General features: G+C 40.9%; 1 protein-coding gene across 2 annotated transcripts; it reads left to right on the plus strand.

Annotated features, from left to right (window-relative positions):
* Positions 1-2,843: 2,843 nt before the first annotated feature.
* LOC307007280 (delayed-rectifier potassium channel regulatory subunit KCNS1) lies at positions 2,844-21,234 on the plus strand. Of its 2 annotated transcripts, XM_079629097.1 has the most exons (4): positions 2,847-3,189; positions 16,285-16,365; positions 16,554-17,264; positions 18,505-21,228. In XM_079629097.1, exons 3-4 carry the CDS (start codon positions 16,572-16,574, stop codon positions 18,988-18,990), a joined length of 1,179 nt encoding a protein of 392 aa, XP_079485223.1. In that variant the 5' UTR covers positions 2,847-3,189; positions 16,285-16,365; positions 16,554-16,571; the 3' UTR covers positions 18,991-21,228. The 2 variants fall into 2 exon arrangements, with proteins under 2 accessions (XP_079485222.1, XP_079485223.1); XM_079629096.1 differs by having other exon boundaries at positions 2,844-3,189; positions 16,285-17,264; positions 18,505-21,234.
* Positions 21,235-24,813: the final 3,579 nt, after the last annotated feature.

Here is a 24,813-nt window from a genome sequence, read left to right on the forward strand (position 1 = left end):
TCCAATAGATAGCACACGTCATTTTACACGTAACTTTTAATTAGGCTAATGAAATTAACATTTGACTTCTACTGGGCCAACAGCAAGAAGGCAAGACCTGCACCACCACTGATAGATGAAGAGGAGATACACAATATTAGAAGAATATTAAAATCCAACAGGGAAAATATTAACTGTTGCTTTTGTTTTTGTAGGATATAAAGATGACCAAATAAATTGTGAATAATTTGTGTGTATTTAACAGCTGTGGTGGTAGTTACGGCATATCTTGGGCTATCCTTCCATCTGATATCCTTCCATTCCATACAGTAATCTATTTCATTTTCGGAAGGTGCGATGATGGGAATATGCATGTCATCAATGCATCCAACCACACTGGAAATCCTAAAGGAAATTCTAATTATTAGGTTGCTTTCGGAGGTCACAGCAAGATGTTATCAAATGAACGTCATTTATCAGATTTGCCTCATTTAAACCGATTTAAACCTTCGCTTTGATGGATCTCATGGGTTTGTGTCCAGGAAACAACACAACAACTCTCAGAAAGAGTGTAAGAGTGAGACACACTTTCTCTGATACAGCAGCCTTACTAATGTGCTCTCTCCGTTGTTATATAGAAAAATGTGTGAATGAATATACTGCACTGCAAAAAAATGCTTTTCTTAGCATTTTTGTCTTGTTGTTTCCAGTCAAAATATATAAAGATTATTAAATCAAGATGCATTTACTAAAAGAAAAACTCTGGGTTTACATAAGAAAACCTGCTCCCGACCAGGTTAGGTTCACAGAGTAAGTTACCATGATAATTGACTCCGAGTATAAGTTTCCTCTCTTTCAGAAACAGGCTTGACTTACTCTGCTTTCTCGGGTTTGACATACCTCCCATTCTGAAACGGAAAACCCAGAGTTTCCCTCATTTCAGGGTTAACTCAGAGTTTTTACCTAACCTTCCTTTCTGAAACAGGCCCCTGGAAAGCATCTGCTGTTTACTAACTTCTCCGTCTTTTAGATGTCAGTTTTACATACATTCTAATCTAAATCATAAGCATCTTAAAGACATTTTCTAAATATCTATTTGACATCTGACAGGAAACATCCTATAGACGTATTGTAGATGAGCAAACACTCTAAAAAAATACGTCTTCCAGATGTAAACATACACATCAAATAGACGTCCCCGTGATGTACTTGTGCTGTAACGTCACCAGAGGGCACTCCACATCAGACTATTATCACTCCCTCACAAACTACATTTTCTATAATTCACTGATTGTATTCACCTGTGTTTCATTACCCTAGTCTCAGCCTATTTATACCATGTTCACTCATTCACTCACTGCGAAGTTTTGTTTGTGTCACACTGCATCTCTGAGCATTTTCTCTGGTTTCCTGTCTCTTGGTTTTTGGATTTCTTGCCTGTTCCGTGGATTACGCTCTTGCCTCTGACACCTGCCTGTTTTGTTTTGTTTGTCTGTTTGTTTGTTTGGACTGCCTAGCTGTGTTTTGACCCATTGCCTGTATTTTGGATTACGCCTTTGGGTTGCCCATTATAAAAGCTGCATTTGGATCTCACCTTCGAGTCTCGGAGCAGTTCATGACATGTGCTATCAGAATATATTTCCTTAAAGTCAGAAGTTGCGATATAGTCTTTTCTTCCTATTAAATGGCTTCTTGAACAATAAAAATTCTAGGGCAGAACTTGATTTTGTCCATCAGGAATTGATTGGATCATTGGATTGGTGTCATTTGCTGCTGCGATCTAGGACAGAAAGGAACCTGGGGGTAGTGTTTGACAACCAGCTGAGCTTTTCCACCCACATCTTAACAACGGCCTGGTTGTGCAGGTTTGCGGTCTACATCACAAGGAAAATCAAACCCTTCCATTTAGTACACAGCTATACTCGTCCAAGCGCTTGTAATTTCAAGGCTGGATACGGCAATGCTTTATTGGCGGGCCTTCCAACCAGCATGACTAAGTTTTTGCAGGTAATCCAGAGTGCGGCAGTACATCTAGAACCACGTCACATCAAATTTAAAGTTTTAATTCTGTCATTTATTACTACTCTCATTCTCACTGAATTACTCACTCATATTCCATCTGTCCATCATATAAACCACTCAGTTCATATGGATTGATTTTACGATCTCTTTGTGCACCTTTTGAAGCGTCAAAGTATCAGTTGCACAGCTGTCTATGGAGGGACAGAAAGCTCTTAGATTTCATCAAAAAGAGCTTCATTTGTTACGGAGTTGAACGAAAGTCTTATGGGTTTGGATGAACTTGAGGGTGAGTAGCCTAATAAATGACAGAATTTTCATTTTTGGGTGGACTATCTATCTCTTTAAACCAGAACACTTATTAAAAAAGAAAAGAGAAGAAAACAAATTCTCTTTTGCATTTCTTCTCTTCCCTGTAGCTGTTTCCTAATCTTGTTGTCTAATAAACCTGGTGTGTAGCCTACTACAACGTTTTTGTTGGCTCTTTGATGAATGCTTTGTTACTCTTTTGTAAGTATTCATCAGAAGATTTTATCCAAAGTGACATGTAATGTCCTAATGATAGGTTGTCCCAATTGTGCCAGTAAATATGTAATCAGCGAAGAGATGTTGCAAGAGGGAGGGGAAATTATTTTGAATAAACAATATGATGAATTAATTTTTTTAAAAATAGTGATGTGCACGGATAAGTATTTCTTTATAATAAATAATGAAATATTCCATAAAGAAAAAAAAAAAGATTTGTTTATTTTGATTTCATGGTGACTTTAACAAACTTCCCCCCGCAGTTTTTTAAGACTGTTCTATCTCAATAGGCTACTTAATGCGTCTTGACTGATTAACAGGATATGCAAATAGGCTATGTTCATTCAATAATTCACGTTTCTATGAACTGCAGTGTTTGACTGCTAGGGAGTGTTTCCGCGCCTGACTGGACACATGCGCATCATTTCACATCGAAGCAGCAGGAGCGGTGGGGAAATGAGCTAGAGTCGATTGAGGAGCAATTTGTTTCGAACCGAAAAGACAAACTGATATTAGAGGGATACAATATTTACAAAATCTGAATATAGATTACTAGCCTGTAGATCACTGGATTGATACTTTTTGGCATCTTACACACGCGCCGTAAACAAACGAATAATCACATGAAACGAAAACAAGTGGAGAACAAACAGTATAACATCTGTGGTAGGTTTCCTTTTTAATTATATAACATGTGCTGATAATTAGGAAGAACAAATAGATATAACATTTGATTTAAATGTGATGTTTTTGGTTTCACTGTTCTATCAAAACATATCAACAGATAGACGTGCATTGCAAGGTTAAAGAGAAGCGCATGGCAGTACAATGACAGAAAGAAAGAACAAAATGTATGAAATCTGAACGATTTGGGTGTTTAAAGGCATAGCGATACACAGTTTCTTAAGAACGACTGTTAGCCTTTGATACGCTTTAATGTAATACAGCTTGCAAGCAAATGTATTAGGCCAAATACTTTTTTCTTTTAATAGGCTAAAGGATGTGAGCATGTGTGTGTGAACCGTGACGTTATTTGGACGGTAGCTAATTGTTTCAGGGACGTAAGGTCAGAAATTACATACTTTTGAGGGTTCCTTGAGTTTAATAGTCTTTTTGAAATATATAATTCATTTAAATGTATTTATCTTTTGACCATGCAGTGCACTGCCAGTTGCGCTGTTCGGCTAATGTGTGTGTTTTATTGAGGGGGGCATCATACCCCAAGGGTCTAATTTGTTCTTTTTAGTTCAAAATAAAAACTATAACTTTTACTCCACAAATTACAATTTAGATTTTTCTAGCTATGACCATCATATTGGCCGCCACGATGAACAAGACTTCTTGAGAAACACAAATGTCCCAGAATGAAGGATGAAAAATGCACTTTATGTGACATTCCAAGTCATTGATTCAATAATGTAAGCTAGCATAGGCCTATTCATTTTTAGCCTGACTTGAATGCAAATTTCATATTTATTATATTATCATCATCATAATTATTTATTACGAATACCTGTGCAGGCTGGCTATAATTTTGTCTTTAGGCTAAGTATTGTTTTATATACTTCTGCGAATACTCTTTTTACAACATTGAATTTCATAAAGGAACAACAGAATGTTTGTTGATTGAGAGGCGTCAGGCTACTTCTGATGCCGACTGGACAGCATTAAAGACACACTGTTTATTTATTTTTAATTAGAGTTACCGTAATTCTAGAAATCACTCCATCAACTGGTTCTGGTAAGAACTCCAACTGCTGCGTTTTGGACCAGCTGTAGTTTGTTTATTAAGTGTGCAGGACAACCACCCATAATAGCATTACAATAATCTAGCCTCGATGTCATGCTGTTCTGCATTTGTCATTGAGAGCATATGATGTAATTTAGATATATTTTTAAGATGGAAAAATGTGGTTTTACAGATACTAGACACGTGACTTTCAAATGAAAGATTGGTATCAAAGAGCACACCCAGGTTCCTAACTGACGACGAAGACTTGATAGAGCAGGCAGCCATCAAGTGTTAGACCGTATTCTAGGTTATTACCTGAGGACGTTTTTTTGTCCAATAATTAGAATCTCTGTTTTGTCAGAATTAAGTAGTAGGAAATTACTAGTCATCCAGTTTTTTATATCAGCTATGCATTCTGTTAATTTTGTGAATTTGAAAGTTTCGTTAGGAATACAATATAGAGTGGCTCAGTGGTTTATGTAGGTTGTCTACAAACCAGAAGTTTGGTGGTTCAATCCCCGGTTCAACCTGACTAAGTGTCGAGGTGTCCATGAGCAAGACACCTAACCCCTGCTCCCGTCGAGCTGGGTGGCGCCTTGCATGGCAGACACCGCCATCGGTGTATGAATGAGTGAGTGAATGGGTGAATGTGAGGCAAAATGTAAAGCGCTTTGGTGGCCATTGGGTCTGTGAAAGTGCTATATAAATGCAGTCCATTTACCATAGAGCTGAGTATCATCAGTATAACAGTGAAAACTAATGCCATGCATTCTAATGGTAGCATGTACAGAGTGAACAGCAACGGTCCTAGTACTGAGCCTTGTGATACGCCATACTGAACTTTTGATCGATAAGACATCTCTTCATTTACTGCTACAAACTGATACCGGTCAGATAAGTATGATTTAAACCATGCTAATGCAATTCCACTAATGCCAACATAATTTTCGAGTCTATTTAAAAGAATGTTGTGGTAATGAGAGCTGTCTCAGTACCATGGTATGGTCTAAATCCTGACTGAAAATCCTCACAGATATAATTTATTTCTAGAAAGGAACATAGTTGTGAGGATACTGCCTTTTCTAGTATCTTTGACAGAAAAGGTAGATTCGAGGTCAGCCTTTAATTGACTAATTCTTTAGGATCAAGTTGCGTTTTTTTAACAAGCGATTTAATCATAGCCAGCTTAAACGTTTTTGGTACGTATACTAATGACAAAGATGAATGAATGAAATTAAGAAGAGGATCTATGACCTCTGGAAGCATCTCTTTCAATAGCTTATCGATATAAGGTTTACATAGATGATTTAACGAGTTTAGAAAATTCTTCCTCTCCTATAGTAATGAATGTATAACATTTTTCCTCAAGGAGACTACAATGCACTGCCTGATGCGATACTGTAGTAGACGGTTGCATAGTTATAATTTTCTCCCTGATATTATCAATCTTGTAAGTAAGGAAGTTCATAAAGTCATTACTGCTGTGCTGCTTGTCTGGGGTTGAAGCTTTATTTTTCGTTAATTTAGCCACTGTTTCAAATAAATACCTAGGGTTTTGTTTATTTTCTTATATTAGGGTTGAAAAAAAAGCAGATCTAGCAGCTTTTAAGGCCTCTCTGTACGCAATCGTGCTCTCTTTCCATGAAATACAAAAAATAAAAAATTAAACAAAATCAGCAAACACAATTTAGATAGTGAGACACTGGCAATTAGTGTGCTTTCTATATTTTTTATAGTAATAAAGGGGAGTCCAAAAGAGAAAAATACAGATAATTATAACATCATCCTTAATGAATCCAGTAAAATATTTACAGTTACAGTGGTTAAAACATTTACAGTTATAGCGGTAGAACATTTATGTGTTATGGTACAACTCACTGTAACTGATTTATTATTTAGGAGCTACATATAAGTATATAAAAATAAAAATATATGTAGAGGCAAATTTAATAAAATTTCCGTCATGTTAACGGCACATTTTTTTAAACTGTTTTAATCAACTGAAAGCCCTAAAAGGTAAAAAAAATTCTGACTTCCAATAAATAAATCTCTGTATGTGTCACGCATAGTTGTAGAAGCAGACGATGACGAAGAAGATTAGGTTAAAAGTCTTAAAAACGTAAGTCCATTTGCCGTAGTGAATAGTTGTCATTTTCTTTTTGTTCGTTTTTTCTAGATTAAACATTATCCATGTTTTATGTCTCAATGACATGCAAGCAAAGAACCAAATAAAGGATTTCAAGAAAAAGGCTGTCATGCCAGGAAGCATGGCGAAGGCAAATCCTCTCAAAGAAAGGTCATTTTCATGTTACTAATAAGTATTTTTTTTACATATATATATCTACAGTACATACTGTAGGAATCATCCAAGGTCTCTAGAATCATCCAAACAAAACAAATTGTACTCGGTTACCTAACGTAACCTTGGTTCTCTCTAGATGAGGGAACGAGTACTGCGTAATAGAATTACGCAACGGGTAAAGTCATCTTTGCTCGAGATATGAAGCCAAAAATGTATCCTTAAATTTGTATATATTGTCAACGCAGTGTAGCAGCAGGCAGACCTAGAGCAGGCTGACTAGTGTGCCCATTGGCTACCTCGCGGCAACTGCCGCAGCCTCCCACTGAGCCGGGCTTCGCGCCCTCACGCATCTCAGCCCGTCAGAATGGGGGTGGCTTAGCGTATAAAAGGAAGGCTCCACCCATCGCCTGAAGCGAAGTGAGCTCGGGGCGCGATCACGACAGGTTACGCAATACTCGTTCCCTCATCTAGAGAGAACCGAGGTTACGTTAGGTAACCGAGTACGTTCTCTTACGAGAGGTTCTCTCGTACTGCGTAATAGAATTACGCAACGGGAACCCCTTGTCAACACCGTGCGCGCCAAGCCTTCACTACATGAATCCCAGGGGGACACAGATAAGTGGGAATCAAGCGAGTCAAGCGAATCAATGGCCAACAGAGTGGGCCCGCACATGTACATAAGCACACCGTAGGGGATATATACACGTAAAGAGCGGCAACGCCGGTCTATACTGAACTTATCGACCATTATAGTGCAGCTCAACCAGGGCAGTCGAATAGAGACTTTAGACTGAAAGGAGTCTAGCCTGCAGGGCGGGAACTTCCAGGTTATAAAACCATGTAGAGGGGGAGGGCAAGCCTGCCGCCGTACAAATGTCATGAATAGAAATCCTTGGCTGGACCAAGCCCACAAGGAGGCCATGCCTCTGGTATAATGAGCCCTGATGCCCAGAGGGCATTGCAGTCTTTAGACGCATAAGCCGCAGCAATAGCGTCGACTATCCATCTGGATAGACTGTGTTTCGAGGCGGCGAGACCCTTGGTGCGCCCACCAAACGAAACGAAAGGCTGCTCCGAGCGCCTGAAGGCGGCGGAGCGCGTGATGTAAATTCTCAGCGCTCTGCCAGGGCAAAGGAGGTTCGCGTTGACCTCGCAGACGGATGTCGGCAAAGCTGATGATGATCCCCGCTTTACAATATTCAGCACCCATTCTGACATGCCCGGAATCGCTTCCCATGCTTTTGCACGCATAGCTAGGGGCAGAATGGTCTCCGGGTTCTGATCGCCGCACTTTGGTCGAGAAACTGAGACGGAGGTATCAACCGAAGCATTGAGAACTTTGACAGTGTCCAGACAGTTTAATAAGAAGATATTTTATACATACAGTCAACTTCACGTATACAAGCAGAAGCCATCTTTGAAAAACAGACTCGATCAGTCGATCAACGAAACACCGATCCAAATGCGCTGAACTGTGTAGAATCTCATATGGTCCAGCGCATTTAGATCGGCGTTTCGTTGATCGACTGATCGAGTCTGTTTTTCTAAGATGGCTTCTGCTTGTATATGTGAAGTTGACTGTATGTATAAAATATCTTCTTATTAAACTGTCTGGACACTGTCAAAGTTCTCAATGCTTCGGTTTGAAGGTAGGGACCCTCATTATGCTACCGTGTTAGTGTGGGGCTATTTTGAGCCTTGTTAGTGGTATTAACAAGCGATTTTTATTTGTCATTACACTATGCCCTATATACTAGCGTTATACTAGCGTTATAGGCTAAACTATTTTTAGAGATAAAACTATTTACATTCGATAATCATGAAAACAAATCTCAGATAACGGTTGACTAGGTAACAATGTGTAATTAGACCAAAGGTTCATTTTGCGCTGGAGTTCTCCTTTAATAAACCAATAAAAACATTCGGCGCGAGGTCACAGCGTTTGGGTTCGCGTGCTCACAAGGATTGCAAAAAGTAAAGGCTACAGGCTAACACACTCGAGGTTAGAGCCAGGGCAGACGACAGGATGAAGCGTGCAGAGAAGAGTAACGTTAGTGTGTGGGACCATTTCACCAAACAGAATGACACAGATGTAACGTAAGTTGCAACTTGTGTGATACAGCGCTTAAATATGAAAATACATTACAAGTACATTTCAGTGGTAACAGATAAGGTGATGATAATCATCATCTTTCTTTATTATTGTTAGCACTACCTCAAACTAAAGCGGCGTCTTTTCAGTTCGGAGCTGTCATTTTCTGAAATGAGCCGCGGCAATGTTTCAAATGAGCTTCTAACGCTAGATAAATGCCTTTGTTTTCAACGCGATCACCTTGTACCCAAACCATTTCGAAACTAAGGAGACGTTTGTCCGCCGATTACATACAAGCTCCTCGGCGCCGCGTTTGCGGGACTCATTCGCGCTGTTGGGGATTTAAAAAAAGTGACGTGAGTGGAAGGGCGGCGCCGGCGCCGTGTGTGTGTGTGTGTGTGTGTGTGTGTGAGCGGAGGCAGAGCGGCGGAGAGATACGAAATTGCAGGCGCGGCTCGAGATGGCTGTTATTTCAAATAGCGTACCATATTTTAAACTAATCGGTTAACTGGTTTCAACCGGCTAATGAGGCTCGGTGGTCGGTCAATAATTTTTTTAGTTTTCGCCATCCCTACTGCAGACGGATTATTGAGGGAGAAGTAGATAGTCCTTTAGCACTCTTGAACCAAGTTTGTTTGGGTGGTGGCCAAACAGTTGCCTCTGACTACAAAAAAGATTGAAGTTGTCAATGAAGTTCACTCCTTTTATATTGCAGCTTTTTTGCAGTCATGTATTAAGCCCAAGCAACCGTGAAAACTTGTTTGTTGCTGGGAGTGGTCCACTGATGAATGTTTGAACTTTCAGTCTTTTAAGTGTTTCAAAAAGTTAATTTAAATCCTTCTTAAGGAGTTCTGACTGCTCTTTATGAATATCATTCTTCCCCATATGAATGATGAGTCGTTTTGCAGTCTTATGTTTCATCAGAATGTTCTGAAGTTACCTGTTTACATCAGAAGTTGTTGCTTGTGGAAGGCAGCACATACTTGTATCCCTGCTACTAATGTTTTTGATTATGAAGTCACCCACTATCTTCTGGGCTCGGCTGCGCTCTGCGCTCTTGGCTTCCCTATTGGTGCCATCGATTTGTAAGTCGATCAGCTTGTTTCTCTACTCTCAGTATGGCCTGTCGAGGAGCACTAGATTCATGGGACTCACCGGCTATATGCCGAGGGCGTTCATGACGAGACTGTTGTGTGTTCCATCTGGTTTGGTGGTCCCGCAAGTAACTTTGTTTCAAAAACTGCAATCCTTTGTAAAAGTCTGTGGCAGTTAGTGCAGCAAGTAGATTCCAGAAAAAGGCATTTTCTTATCCTTTTGAATGTAGGAAGTTGTGTTTTCCCTTCCCCGGAATGTAAGCTTTCAGTGGGAGGCTGGTCGAATAAAAGAATTCTACTTTTTTGTAGTAATCCAAGCGTTTGAGCACTGTGCTGATTTGAGTTAAAATTAGGTGATAAAAGGAGATAAAATATACAAATATAAAAGCGATAGAGCAAGTTCAAGTTCATTTATTTATATAGCACATTTAAACAGCTGCTTAGACAGACCAAAATGCTTTGCAGAACACGCATATAAGAAAAAAAACAGCAAAACAACCCATAAGACACATAAAAAGCAGCAGAGCTACGAGTACCCTTATCAGAGACTCAAATGTAAAATAGTAGAAATAATCAAAAAAGAGATCAATATGCTAAAGAGAACAGGTAGGTTTTTACCAAAGACTTGAAGATAGAAAGGTTGGTGGCTGTTCAGATCTCTAGGGGCAGGGTGTTCCACAGACGAGGCCCTGCCACTGCAAAAGCACGCTCCCCTCTACGCTTAAGTCTGACACGAGGGACTACCAGCAGAGCCTGGTCATGGGACCTTAGGCTTCTGGACGGAGTATAGGGATGAATAAGTTCGGAGAGATAGACAGGAGCTAAGTTATGTAAAGATTTGAAGACAAAGAGGATGATTTTAAAATATATTCTCTGCTGGACTGGCAGCCAGTGTAACGATTTAAGAATTGGAGAGATATGGTCATATTTGCGATAATTAAGAATAAGTCTGGCCGCAGCATTTTGGACCAACTGAAGACGGGCAATTTGAGAAACTGATATCCCACAGTATAGTGAATTGCAGTAATCTAGCCGACACGTGATGAATGCATGAACCGCCATTTCCAAAGTTATCGGAGTAAGAAAGCCTTTGATTTTAGATAGTAAGCGAAGTTGGTAGAAACCAGAAATGATGACAGATGATATGTGTTTGTCAAATTTTATAGACTGGTCAACAAGAACACCTGAGTTCCGCACTCCTGTAGATTTAAAGGGAGATAGACTCACCAAGTCTGGGCTTATACACTGGGACCTTTCACTCGGGCTGAAAACAATGACCTCGGTCTTATCATCATTTAGAGAGAGGAAATTTTGAGCCAGCCATGCCTTCACCTCCTCTAGGCATAGCAGAAGAGAGTTTAACGCTGCAGGGTTATTTCTCTTGAATGGAATGTAAATTTGGGTGTCGTCCGAATAAAAATGAAATGATTCACTGTGTTTCCTTAAGATAGCGCCCAACAGTAACATTTAGAGAGAATATAGAGAGGGAGCCAAAATGGAGCCCTGTCGAAGACCACAGGTTAGAGGTGTCATTGAGCTGGAGAAATTACCCATATTAACTAAAAACTTTCTGTCAGAAAGGTACGACTTGACAGGACAGAAGCTTTTAGGCCCACCCAAGTCTCAAGTCTAGCCAACAGAGTAGGGTGGTCAACAGTGTCAAAAGCTGCCGAAAGGTCTAAGAGAACTAGAACCACAGAATCTCCAGAATCAGTGGAGATATAAATGTCGTTAAGCACTCGCAGAAGTGCTCAGTGCTGTGGGCAGTCCTGAACCCAGATTGAAAAGCCTCATATATACAGTTATTTGACAAAAAGTGCTGGAGTTGATTAAACACGATTGTCTCCAATAACTTGGAAATAAAAGGCAAGACAGAGATGGGTCGGTAATTTTGTAAAACAGAGGGATCCAGTGAAGGCTTCTTGAGCAGAGGAGTGACCGTAGCCACTTTAAGATTAGCTGGAACAAAGCCCGTATTGAGACACTTGTTAAAAAGAGATACCAAACCTGGACCCACAGAGTCGATGATTAACTTTAGAAATTTCGGCTGAATGATATCATTTGGACAAAATGAAGGTTTGAGCTTGGCGCTCACATCCTTCAGTGTCTGGAGGTTGATAGGATCAAAAACCTCCCAAACACAAGAAGTAAGTGACATGAATGGGGGGAGAGTTAAGTTAGGGCAGATACTAAGTCTTAATTTAGTGATTTTGTTAACAAAAAATCTCTGGAAGTCTTCACATAGAGCATCAGAGGCAACAGACAATTTAGAAGAAGGATTTATAACAGACTGAATGACTGAAAACAAGACCTTTGGGTTAGAGTGATTGGATTCAATTAAGTTAGAGAAATATGCAGCTTTAGCTGACTTAGCAGCCTTTTGGTATGCTGTAAGAGCGTCTTTGAACATATGGAATGAGACAATTTGCCTGTCTCGTTTCCATTTGCGTTCGGCCTTTCTACAAATTTGTCTTTGGTGACGAGTGTCAGAGTTTTGCCACAGATCAGTTTTGGTTTGGATTTGTGAGGCTTGAGAGGAGCAGTCACGTTTGCTACCTTAAGCCAGACAGAATTTACAAGGCTGAAATGTTGATCCGCATCCAGGTCAGATAATGGTTGGTCCAAGTCCAAGTGTGAGCAAAGTTCAGCAAAGCACAGGTCGAAGTTAGTGCTGAACTGTGGAGAGTAGATCCGCGACATAACAGGTGCAATAGTGGGTTGAGAGAGCTCCGGAAGAGACAGTGAGAATAGAATAGGCTTGTGATCGGAGAGCAGAAAATCAGAGAATACAATATCAGTGACATCGATCCCGTAAGATAACACAAGGTCCAATGTATGGCCGTAGAGTTTTTGACCCACTGCAGTAGATTAAAAGCATCTATTAAGTCAAGAAACTCCTGCGACAAGGAATTTGAATGACAACAGACGTGAATATTAAAATCTACCACCAAAAGGAAGCGATCATAGTTTGTGGCAATATTGCCAATGAACTCAGTAAATTGCTGTATAAAACCATTAGTGGAGTGTGGAGGGCGATATATCACCCCTAGGCAGATGGGACCATTCCAGTCTAGGTGGAGAAGCTGAGTTTCAAAGCTGGGGAAAGCCGTTACAGTGACTAGCCGGCAGCGTGAGGAGAAATAGTTATTTAAAACAGTTATAATCCCTCCCCCACGACCACTGGGACGAGGAGGAACCAGTTCTGAGAAGGGAGTTAAATCACCGACCTTTATCCAGGATTCTGTGATGAACATAAAATCCAAGTTGTGTGAGGAGTAGAAGTCGTTTAATAAAATGAGCAAAGCGCGGAGCAATAAGCAAGAGCGTCTTGCTTATTAACGTTTGGCCATGGTGTGCAGGTTGCTCGCCACCTTGTCCACCTTGGCGATTTATATAGGATACCACTGACATGTTGTCCGTCCGGACCAAGACGTGGTGACCTTTTAGGTATGGGAGGAAAACTTTCAGTGATAGACCGACCGCTCTCATCTCTAGTAGGGGTGGGCGCTATACCGGTATGAACGTGACAACCGGTATTATGTTGTGCCATGATATGGATTTTGCGATACCGAGAATACCGGTTGATATTCATGAATTCAAAATTTGTAGTTATATTGTTTTGTTCAATTTGGTGCTCTTTTACAACTTTTAACACTACTAATGACGACACAGAATCGAGGCTGTACTGAACGTTTAACCTTCTCCTCTACTGTGTCCAACTCGCGGGATGCACACAGGCATTAATAATCAAACACCGAGAGCATGGTAACAGTCCAAGTTAATAGAGCACAAACCCGCCTCCTTAAACACAACAGCAAGAAAGCGCGCATATTTGCAAACGCGTGAGATTTAACAGAGCTGCCAACGCATTCCTCGCGCCGCAGGAATTTTTTACGTGCGTAACGCGTCTTTGCATAACATTGAAATCACTCGTGCCTGACGCGCTATTTGCGTCCGGTGTGAACGCACCATTACCCTTTCACACGCCACACATCCATTTCCTCACGCACAGAAAAATCGCGAAGCAAAGAGGACACGGAGACCGTCAGACAAGACCGAGCAGGTTACTTATGATATAAAAAGTCTCAGCTCTCAAATTCTGTCAATTTTATTACGAAATTCAAACAATATTTTTTCCCGCTTGTAAATGTGACGTGACATATCCTATAGCGCATCAGTTCAAGCGGCACGTGAACCGGTCATCTCTACTAGTAAATAAACACGAATGAACAATGTTGAGAGATACATACAACTTACCGAAATGTATATTCCTCATACTCATACATAATATCGATCAATCAGTGTTTTTCAACTGCGAAAAGAGGTCAATAACAGCTGGAGAACAATTATGTCATAACATTTACCTCAGGAAAGCCATTTAATGACCATATATAGAACGTTAGTTGGCTAGAAAAAAGAGCTATATAGAGTATTTTGCTAAATATGTGCACTATATTACATATTTATTATATATATTTTTTACGTCATTAAATAAAGTTGTTATAATAAACGCATTATATTTAATTTGAGTTATTTTTAACCTTAAATTATACTACCAGCTGTTATAGGGCTCTCTGTGTTTACAGCATTAGGTGAGGGGTTTTTTTCTTGTGAAAATGAACACCCATCTTGTGTACCTAATATTTATCCAAATGAGTCAATATTATCAAATCACAAGAATTTAATTGAAATCGTGAAATTTGTGTCAAGCAATAATACAAAACCATAGCTTACCAGAAATTGTAGGTACCATGTAAACATTGTACCCCATTAAATTTTAAAAGATTTTTCATTTTTTATGTCCAATGTAATCCCTCACCTTCATAGGGTTTAAATGCATATTTTGCCTGTCATTTAACTAAGGTGGAAATGTGATTCCAAATTTTTTTTTCTCATATCGCGATATAATATCGATATCGTCCGGACATCGAAAAATATCGTGATATGTATTTTTGCTCATATCGCCCACCCCTACTCTCTAGACAGTTTATGTGTAGGCGCCTCTCCAGGCTCGACCATAGGCCGGAGATGGGCCTGCCCTTGTATAGGGCCCCTCAACCTATGTTGGAGGCGTCTGTCGAGATCACTTTCCTCTTAGAAATCATGCCACACTCACGCCGGACTGGTACCAGCCGGCTGCTTTCCAAGGAGCTAGGGCTCTGATACAGCCGTGGTTACGCGTGAGCCGGTACACAGGATTTTAACCAGCGCTGGAGGGGACACATATAAAGTAGACCCTGCTGTAGAGTACTGATGATGCTGAGGCCATGAGGCCTAACATCCTCTGAAATCTCCTGAGAGGCGCGCAAGCGCCTGCTCTAAACGATGCCACTAGGCGCTGGATGATGAGCATGCGCTCTGGCGTAAGCCGCGCTCTCATCTGTATAGAATTTATGACTGTCCCCAGGAAGGATATATTCTGGCTGGTAGACAGTGTGCTTTTGGAAGCATTGATCCTGAGACCTAGACATTCTAGATGGCTGAGGAGCCAGGATCTGTGTGTTATTAACTGCGCCTCCAATTGGACTATAACCAGCCAATCGTCGAGGTAGTTCAACACTCGCACTCCCCGTTGTCTCAGGGTGGTGAGAGCTGCATCCATGCACTTTTTAAACGTACGGGGATAGACCGAATGGTAGGACTGTGTATTGATAAGCCTGCCCCTCTACGGCGAATCTCAAGAATGGCCTGTGATGGGGTGTCATCTGAATGTGAAAATAAGCCTTTCAGATCCACTTGCTTTGGCTTTCGGCTCATTTAAGCCAAAAAAGCCCATTCAACTTAATAATGCGGTTCAGGTGTCTTTCACTTATAACGTACCCATGTCTCAGTGCCAGAGACCGCACTATATCTTTATATGACATTCCCATTACATGTGGTTCCCTAAACATAACTCGTGGCCATAAGAAAAATATATCGTTCCCTCAGCATATGATCTCGAGGCCATGACTTTACATGACGATTTATTATCACGTTACCATGAGTTTATATGTTGTGGCCACGATAAAACTAAGTGAACCGAACATGTCCCCTCCCGGTCACCGTAGTAATACAACTGAAGAATCTGTTTCCTAAAAGCAGTTTGTCATCCATTTATTTATTTCAACACTGCAGGTTAAGTAAATCCTGATATTTTTAATTTGCGATTAATCGTGATTAATCACAGCCCATGACTGAGATTAACTGGATAACAATTTTTAATCGATTGACAGCACTAATAAAAACATTTCAAAATATATTTTTAAATAAAAAAGTATGAAAAATTAAATATACAAAGTTACATACATTGAAAGTTAGGAATTGTTATTCACAGAAAAAGTTGAGATCTGCATCTCACATCACAGGATTTTCTTTGTGGAGCCAAACAGTACGCAAATAACACGAGAACACAGTAGTTGTGTAAAATTATAATCATATTGTGCAAAAATATATATACATTATATTTGCATTCATTATTTTTAACATGCAAAACGAATCACCGAAATTAACCTGTTATTTTTTCCACCCATACTAAAACAAATTTCCTTTTTTTCCATTACAGCGTGAAGGTAGACCATGGTGAAGGAAAGACATCCTTGGTGGATTTTGGATCCTAAGGACCATCTTTTACACATCAATGTAGGTGGGTTGAGGCACACTTTATGCTCAAGCATTCTGAAGAAGTTTCCGGACACACGTCTTGGCCAACTCTTGTCTTGTGATTCAGAGGATGACATTCTACAGCTCTGTGATGACTTTGATGTTCAACAGAAAGAGTTTTACTTTGACCGTAACCCTGGTCTCTTCCCTTATGTCCTGCACTTCTATCAGACTGGCAAGCTGCATATTATGGATGAGCTGTGCATTTTCTCCTTCTCTCAAGAAATAGAGTACTGGGGAATCAGTGATTTTTTTCTGGACAGCTGCTGTAGTTACCGTTACCTTGATCGTAAACTGAAGAGACATCATACATCCTGGGATGAAGAGAGTGATGTTAGCAGTGTGGATACATCAGTTGATGAGATTTCTGATCTGAACAAAGATATTGAGCACTTCCATGAAATACGATTTGGAAACATTCGGAAGTGTCTGTGGCTAACATTGGAAAATCCAGGTTATTCAATCCCTAGCAAAGTTTTCAGCTTGTTTTCCATTTGTGTGGTGTTAATATCAATTACCACCACGTGTATCAATAGCATTCCAGAATACCAAACATTTGATGAAAGTGGTAATCCAACTGAAGACCCAATTATGCATGTATTAGAAGTTTTCTGCATCTGCTGGTTTACCTTTGAGGTAGTAACTCGCATGCTTCTTGCTCCAAACCATCGCAAATTCTTCTTGCTACCACTAAACGTGATTGACATCATCTCAGTGATGCCAATATACATCACAATCTTTTTTGATCTGGTCATTGGGAGTGAGTCAGAGCTGGGCAACTTGGGAAAACTGGTCCAGGTGTTGCGGCTGATGAGAATCTTCAGGGTGCTAAAGTTGGCTAGGCATTCAACAGGGTTAAGGTCACTAGGTGCTACTCTACGGGTGAGATTACACTGCCATTGTGCAAGTGTATTTACAATCTGCATATTGTAGAGGACTTCAACCCTGCTCCTGGGGACCCACTGCCCTTTAGGGTTTAGCTCTAACTCTAATCAAACACACCAGAAGCAGCTAATCAAGCTCTTCAGGATCACTTGAAAATATCCAGTCAGGTGTGCTGAAGCAGGTTGGAAATAAACTTTGCAGGACAGTGAGTCCCCAGGAGTTTGGTTGAAGACCTCTGTTGTAGTGGTGTTTAATCCTGGACCTGGAGGGAGATTCATGCCACTCTACATTTTGTATGTGTCTCTTATCTGAAAAACTCACCATGGTTCCCTGTTTGCATACAATCCACCATAAATAGTATCTGTCCCTGTGTCCCAATGTGCATCCTAAATAGTATGCAAGATTACTATAATTGTGCCCCAAAGCATAGTATATGTTGATAAGAGTATATTAAAAGTCCTAGGATGGTCGACTACTGTGGTTCCCAAACTTTTTAGAGTCGTGTACCCCCTGAGGCATTTACCATCCTTCTGCGTACCCCCTCTCTTCCACTTAGACTGCAGTCACACCTTTTCCATTAAGGGACATTACTTATTATTCATTATTTCACCTGCAACATCATTGTGAACTTAGAAAGAAGAATTGTATTTTAGACATTAAATGAGACAAGCCAGTTTATGGTGACATGATGCTTGTGACGTTATGTGACAAAACTACACATAATGTCACAAGACACAATTGTCTTACATGCTAGTGAGTCGCAAAAACTCTGCTACACAAAAGTATGTACTTTTTCCTCACAAAAAGAGTAAATACATTTAGTTCAAAGTATATGTAGCCGAATTGGAATGCAGCATCTGTTCAGTTTATGGAAATCTGAATCAGGTGTGTTACATAAAGGGATACATAAAAAATGTGCAGTGCTGTGGGTCCCCAGGATCAGGTTTGAAAACCACTGGCATATATTGAATTGTACTGACTGTAAATGTTTTGATGATGTCTTATTTAACTAAATGAATCCATGATGCCAGACCCTAAAAATCCAGAAATAACCCCCCCCCCCCCCCCCCCCCCCTACCTTGTCTTAAATTTGTATAACTTATAATCCATCCCATTTTTAAATATTGAAATTAATTTTGAACATTCAGAATACTCAGTTTTGACAACTCGTTATTTAAAGCCTTTTCTACCTACATTTTACATGTAAAAAATATCATGTCTTTGTTTCTTTGTGTAGCACAGCTACAGAGAGGTTGGAATCTTATTACTGTACCTGGCAGTGGGTGTATCAGTGTTTTCCGGAATGGCTTACACTGCAGAATATGAGGAAGATGTTGGTTTGGACACAATCCCAGCTTGCTGGTGGTGGGGGACAGTTAGTATGACAACAGTGGGATATGGAGATGTGGTTCCAGTGACAGTGGCTGGAAAGCTGGCAGCATCTGGCTGTATCCTGAGCGGCACATTAGTTGTGGCACTACCCATCACCATCATTTTCAACAAGTTTTCACATTTTTACCGCAAACAAAAAGCTCTTGAGGCATCAGTGAGAAACAGCAACAACAAGAGACTTATAATGAGACAACAGAGAAACAGTGGAGACACTGAAATACATGTGCATAGCCACTGTTTGGAGGATGGAGAAAAGGATGAAGATGTGACTTATGAGGGAGGAGTTGTCAACTATTGCTACGATGACCATCCACTGACATATACAGTCTGAAGTGTCGACGATGCAAGAAAAGTGATTAGTTAAAGTCAAAGTCATTACGGTTATTCCAATATTAAACATCATATTCTGACTTAAAATACAAATGGGTGAAAAATTAAAGGAAAATCTGGGGATCCAGTGGCTCTGTTATGCTTATATTTGGGCCCACTTGTCACCTTTGAGGGAAGGGTCATAGCAAATAAATACAAAGGGTTTTTCTCAGTCGCAGTGCTGCATCCACGGCTTCTAGATTAGAGTCATTCTCAGCATTAAATGCTGGATGAGACAGACTAGTAAAGGCCTGGGTATACTTAATTTTCCGCACTCCGTCTTTCGCACAGTTGAGTAATTCGAGTCTTTCAAAGTATACTCCTTTGGCCGTGAGCATGGAAAGACATGTTCGGCGCGTGTGCAAGATCTAGTGGGTTCTGTTTTCCTGTTTTCGCGGACAGGTTGTGCGGATGTCTGCGGACCCTGCAGATAATGAAAATTACATCAGGCGGACTGCGCCATAAAGGTTTCTGTCCCTGCATTCAAAGCATTAGAATGCTATTAAAGTTAATTTGGTGAAAATATTTTACACTAAAACTCTTTATATCATCTGACTTTCTATTAATGCAATATACTAAATGTAAACCAAGTATTATTCTACTGGTTCATATTATAGGCAGTTTAGCATTGTCACAACAAATCAAAAGAAATCATATGCTCTGAAATGTTGTTTTGGTCTTACATTTCATAATGAAACTGGAGTAGCTCAGCTCAGTAGCTCAGTTGGAATGTGTGCAAAGGATTGTCGTGTCACATTTATTTAAATAAATCATTATTCAGCTCAGTTTAGTTCAATGTTGATTTAATTCAGTTCCATAACTGTGTAAGTGTTGCAAAATGTATCAATTATGAAACCACAAAGGTAGCTCAATTCAGTTCAAGTTTTGTTCCCGTCCAATAGTGTCAGTGCAGTCAAACCGCTAATATTATCTGGAATATCAATTTCCTTTTAAACCCCATCTGATCAAGCCAAAGGCAACAGTGGAAAGGAACCGAAACACCATCACCAAAACACCAAAACTTTGTGAGGATCCAGGCTCAGCTGGGGGGGCAGTTCTACCTAGTTCTGGCCTAAATGAACGAACATGGTGTGATTTATGATTCAAGGCTGTATCACAAGTCAGACTTTGTGGACTGATATTTACAATTTTGCATCCAACTCACTCCGCATGAAGCTTGGAAGGCCAATAAATGTAATTAAGTGAGAAAATAGTAGAGTTGTAGTCTGTCTGTCAAATTGAAATATGAAGTTAGAGCTGCTGTTTAGCCAGCAGTAGACAATTGATTTATCCATGACCATTTGCACAATGATCTTTCTCATTGTTTAAGACTGTGTTACGGTCCAAGGCTATCTAGCTGGTCATAGGGATCTGTGCCAAGGGCTTGTCTATACGTTCGGGCGCTTAATGTGAAAAGGATATACCACCCGTGGTTGATTGCTATAGGTATTATCAACAGGACAGAATTTTCAGCAATAAAAGTGAAGGATATAAATGCGATAGGATCTTGCTTGAGTACTGAGGAGCTAAACCATTTTGGGCTTTATAAGTAATTAGCAAGATTTTAAAATGTATATAATAATTACAAGGCAGCCAATGCCTTGTTAACAGAACCGGGTGAATATAGCCATAAATATTGGTTCTAGTAAACACTTTAGCTGCTGCATTTTGGACCAGTTGAAGTTTGTTTAATAAACCTGCTGGGCATCTACCCAGAAATGCAATACAATAATCTTGCCTTAATGTCATAGATGCATGAATTAACTTTTCTGCATTTACCATTGAGAATATGTGTCGTAATTTAGTAAAAATATGGCTTTACAAATGTCAAAAATGTGTCTTTCAAATGACAGATTAATTTCAAATAGCACACCCTGGTTCTTGACTGATGACGAAGACTTGACAGAACATCTATAGAGAGACAGTATTCTAGGTTATTGCAGAGGTTTTTGGTCCAATAATTGAAACCTCTGTTTTTTCAGTGGTTCAGTGGAACATCAGTGGAAGCTACTAGTCATCCAGTTTTTATAGCAACGGTCCTAGTACTGAGCCTTGCAGCACTGCATTCTAAACTTGAATAGTAATAAAAAAAGAAATAATCATAAATCATTATTGCTGTGCTGTTGGTAAATGTCTGAAACTGTTGATGCTTTATTTCTTGTCAATTTAGCCTCTGTACTACATCAAATAAATAAAATAAACCTCGGGTTGTCTTTCTTTTTTCTAAGAAAGTGGAAAAATAAGCAGACCTAGCAGACCACCTAACACTATTCTTCCACAGAATGTGAAATACCTCTAGTTTTTTATTCTTCAAGATGCACTCCAATTTGCAGGCTGCTCTCTTGAGGGTGTGAGTGTTCTCATTTTACCAGGGTGTCTGACTATTCTTTAAGCGCAAATGAGCAACATAATTTAGAGTGCCAGAAAAGAGATAATCCATATTTTCTGTTGCAGCCAAGTTATTTAAAAGGATCTTGTATACTGAGAAGTAGAGAACATTCAAGTAGACTGTTAATAAAGTAATCTTAGTATAAATTATAGTTCTACCATATATATATATATATATATTAGGGGTGGAGCCGAACCCGAATACGGTATTCGGAAAGGCACAAATAACGTGTTTTTTACAAATACTTATTTCGAACAAATACTTTAAAAAATATTTGTATTCGGGAACAAAAAAAACTTTATTTCAAAAAGCAGCGTTTCCTCATGAGACCGCAGTGCACGACGCCCGGATGATTGAGTGACGGACACAGGCTGCTCCACACAGCAACAGAGAGCGCTCGGCTCAGCTAAAAAACACTTAACTCCATCACTATTTTTGTTGAATAGATGTTTGTACCTTAACTGGGTTCCTGAGGCAGTTTATAACTTTCGAGAAGCGATCGGGAGATTATTCCATTACGCGGTATTATTGACGTCTGCAGTCGGTGCTCTCATGTTCGCTCTGTTTACGTAACGTCAGCTGTTTACGTAGCTGTTTAGCGCGGTAATTTAGGCTGTTGACAGAGTAACGTTACCGTTCGGTTAAAAAGGTTAAAAATGCTTGTGTAGTTTTGTCGAATTGTATGCACGTGTGGGGGTTATATGGTACGTAAGTTACTCTGTCTGTTGCAGACAGCAAGATGTACTGTAGGCTGTAGGCTTCATAATGTTCACAATGGTATTTTATTAGTTGTTGGTTTAACCATGGATGAGGTAATGGCTGTTATGTTATTTTATTTTCAATGACATTCCTTGTTTCATTGCTGGATTTATGGAAAAACATCAACCAATATTGCATATCCATAATTATTATAATGGATGTAATTAAAGAATACTTACACATAACGTAAATTAGAAGTGTAACGCAAATTTTTTTTTTTTACGATTACGATTTTTACGCCTATTTTGAATTTTACTCGAATACAAATACAAATACAAATACTTTTCCCCCCTCAACAAATACAAATACAGATACAAATAGCGGCTGCTTTGCACACCCCTAATATATATATATATACATATAACATGGATTTGTTTTAGAAGCTTTGGCTAAATGCAGCGTACACAAGAGACTAGATAATGATTTTGAGATCTCACAGCTCTGCCTTAGAATTTCAACATTATCAGGATACATCCCGTGTGACTATATTAAATCTTAAGTGATTACGACAATGAGTGTGTCCTGACACGTTGTCTAACCCTAATAGAGTTTAGAATGTCTATAAATGCCAATCCTAAATTCATCTTTTTCATTATCAAGGTGGATGTGAAAATGACCAATAATTAAGACTTCACTTGCGAAAATCTGTAAATTATTTGATAAAGTGTGTGATAGCCTGTATACAGTAGTCAGTACAAACATCAAAATGTTAGTTCCCTTTCGGATGGTCACTTCGTATTGCGTAGCTATACGCAGTGGGGAAACTCCTTTTCCTCAATTTACTGAAGCTAAAAATGTAAAACGCATTTTGCAGCTGCAGAGCTAGCACAGTGAGTGTCTGGCTCACTCATTGGCTGTGCTGCGGAAACTGCACAACCAATGGCGCGGGCGCCTCTGACGTGCGCGCCAATGAGCTATCATCGCGCCATACCACGTCAGAGCCTGCCAAGGGGGCGTGGCCTCAGCCTATATTAGTCCCCAAAAAACGGCATTTTAGCAGATCTTACTCCTTCAGCAACAACTTCACGTCTCTGAAACCCTCTGAAGCCTTCGCTGTCAACCCTTCAGCCTGAGCGAGCAGCATTCAACGGACGACACCTTCTCTCCAGAAGTCGTCTTTTCTCCGGCCGCTGTTCACCTGTGGCTATCCGGCGTCTACGAATATCCTTTTCACAAATCTGTTATTGTCTGTTAAGAGAGCGAAGCGTTGTTTCAAATGCCTCGGTCCTCTTGTGCCACTTGCGGATCCAACCTGCACGAGGCTGACGGACACACAAGTTGCATCTCATGCCTGGGAGTTGACCACGCCGAGACTGCACTCTCTGCCGGCGGCTGCTCTGCCTGTGAGAGCATGCCCATCTCTGTGCTGCGGCCACGGCCTCACGAGACGGCGACGCCGCTTCCCCCGCTTCCCCCCCTTCCCCCGCTTTGCCTTTCCCGGCTCTACTTTGGCCGAGGAAGAAGAAGCGCCGCAGCCAACGGCATCCTGAGAGCATGGAGATTAGCAAGCGCACGCCGGCCGCCTCCCCACTTGCCTCGCTTTCTCCTGCTCAAGCGCCCTCTCCGGTCCTGTTTGAGGGAGATCAGCACCCCTCCACCCACGTGGCGGGCCTTGTCTCCTTCGGCGGATCTGTCGATGGGCACGAAGACAGCCTCTCCATCGCCGCATCAGAAGAGGAATATCGACCCCACCACCGCTTCTCAATCAGCTGCCAGCGTCTCAGTGAGATCAAACTTGGACGCAGAGATGTTTCGGATCCTGACTAAGGCCGTGTCGGACCTCGAGCTCGAGTGGGCCTCGCCCGAGGAGCCCCCTCGAAGTCGGCTGGATGGCTGGTTCTTGACGGGTTACCAACGTAACCAAGAGAAAACTGAACCCCAGCCAGAGCGTGGTCTTTCTGGCTGTTATCGACTCTATAACAATGACAGCGAGGCTTACACGAGAGTGCACACTCTCGGTGCGAACGCTGGCAGCCTCATCCAAGGCTGGAGAGCGCACACCTCTAAAGAAATTTCAGAAACTTCTCGGTCTCATGGCAGCAGCATTTTCTTTACTCCGTATGGGACTACTGCGCATGCGCCCGCTGCAGCACTGGCTCAAACGCTGAGTGCTGACCCATGCATGGCAGTCAGGCAGCCTGCGCATTATGGTGAATCATGGCTGTCTACGGACCCTGATTCCTTGGCAGACTCAGGACTGGTACCAAGAGGGTGTGACCATGGAGGTTTCCAGGAGGAAAGTGTTTTTTACAGACGCATCCAACCAAGGTTGGGGAGCGCTGCACGAGGGAAAGCCTGCTTCCGGCCTCTGGACGAGTACGGAGCAGAGCTTACATATCAACTGTCTGGAAATGAAAGCAGTTTGTTTGGCCCTCAAAGCTTTTCTGTCAAACCTCAGGGGGCACCATGTCTTAGTCCGCATGGACAACACGTCAGTGGTGGCCTACATAAATCGCCAGGGCGGCATCAGGTCGGGCAACCTGTATGCCATAGCGAGAGACCTCCTCTTGTGTGCAAAGACCAATCTGAGTTCTCTGATAGCGGTGCATATCCCTGGCATTCAGAATCTGGGTGCGGATATGCTCTCACCGGGCAACACTCCCCTAGGCGTGTGGTCCCTGAACTCACAGACGGTCA

This window comes from Phoxinus phoxinus (assembly GCF_949152265.1).
Source record: "Phoxinus phoxinus genome assembly, chromosome: 11".
Taxonomy (NCBI): domain Eukaryota; kingdom Metazoa; phylum Chordata; class Actinopteri; order Cypriniformes; family Leuciscidae; genus Phoxinus; species Phoxinus phoxinus.

Excerpts from the sequence above, each read along its gene's own strand:
- LOC307007280 (XM_079629096.1), top strand. The coding sequence starts at position 16,299 with ATGGTGAAGGAAAGACATCCTTGGTGGATTTTGGATCCTAAGGACCAT. Across the intron at positions 17,265-18,504 it reads CACTAGGTGCTACTCTACGG|CACAGCTACAGAGAGGTTGG; the intron begins GTGAGATTACAC and ends TTCTTTGTGTAG.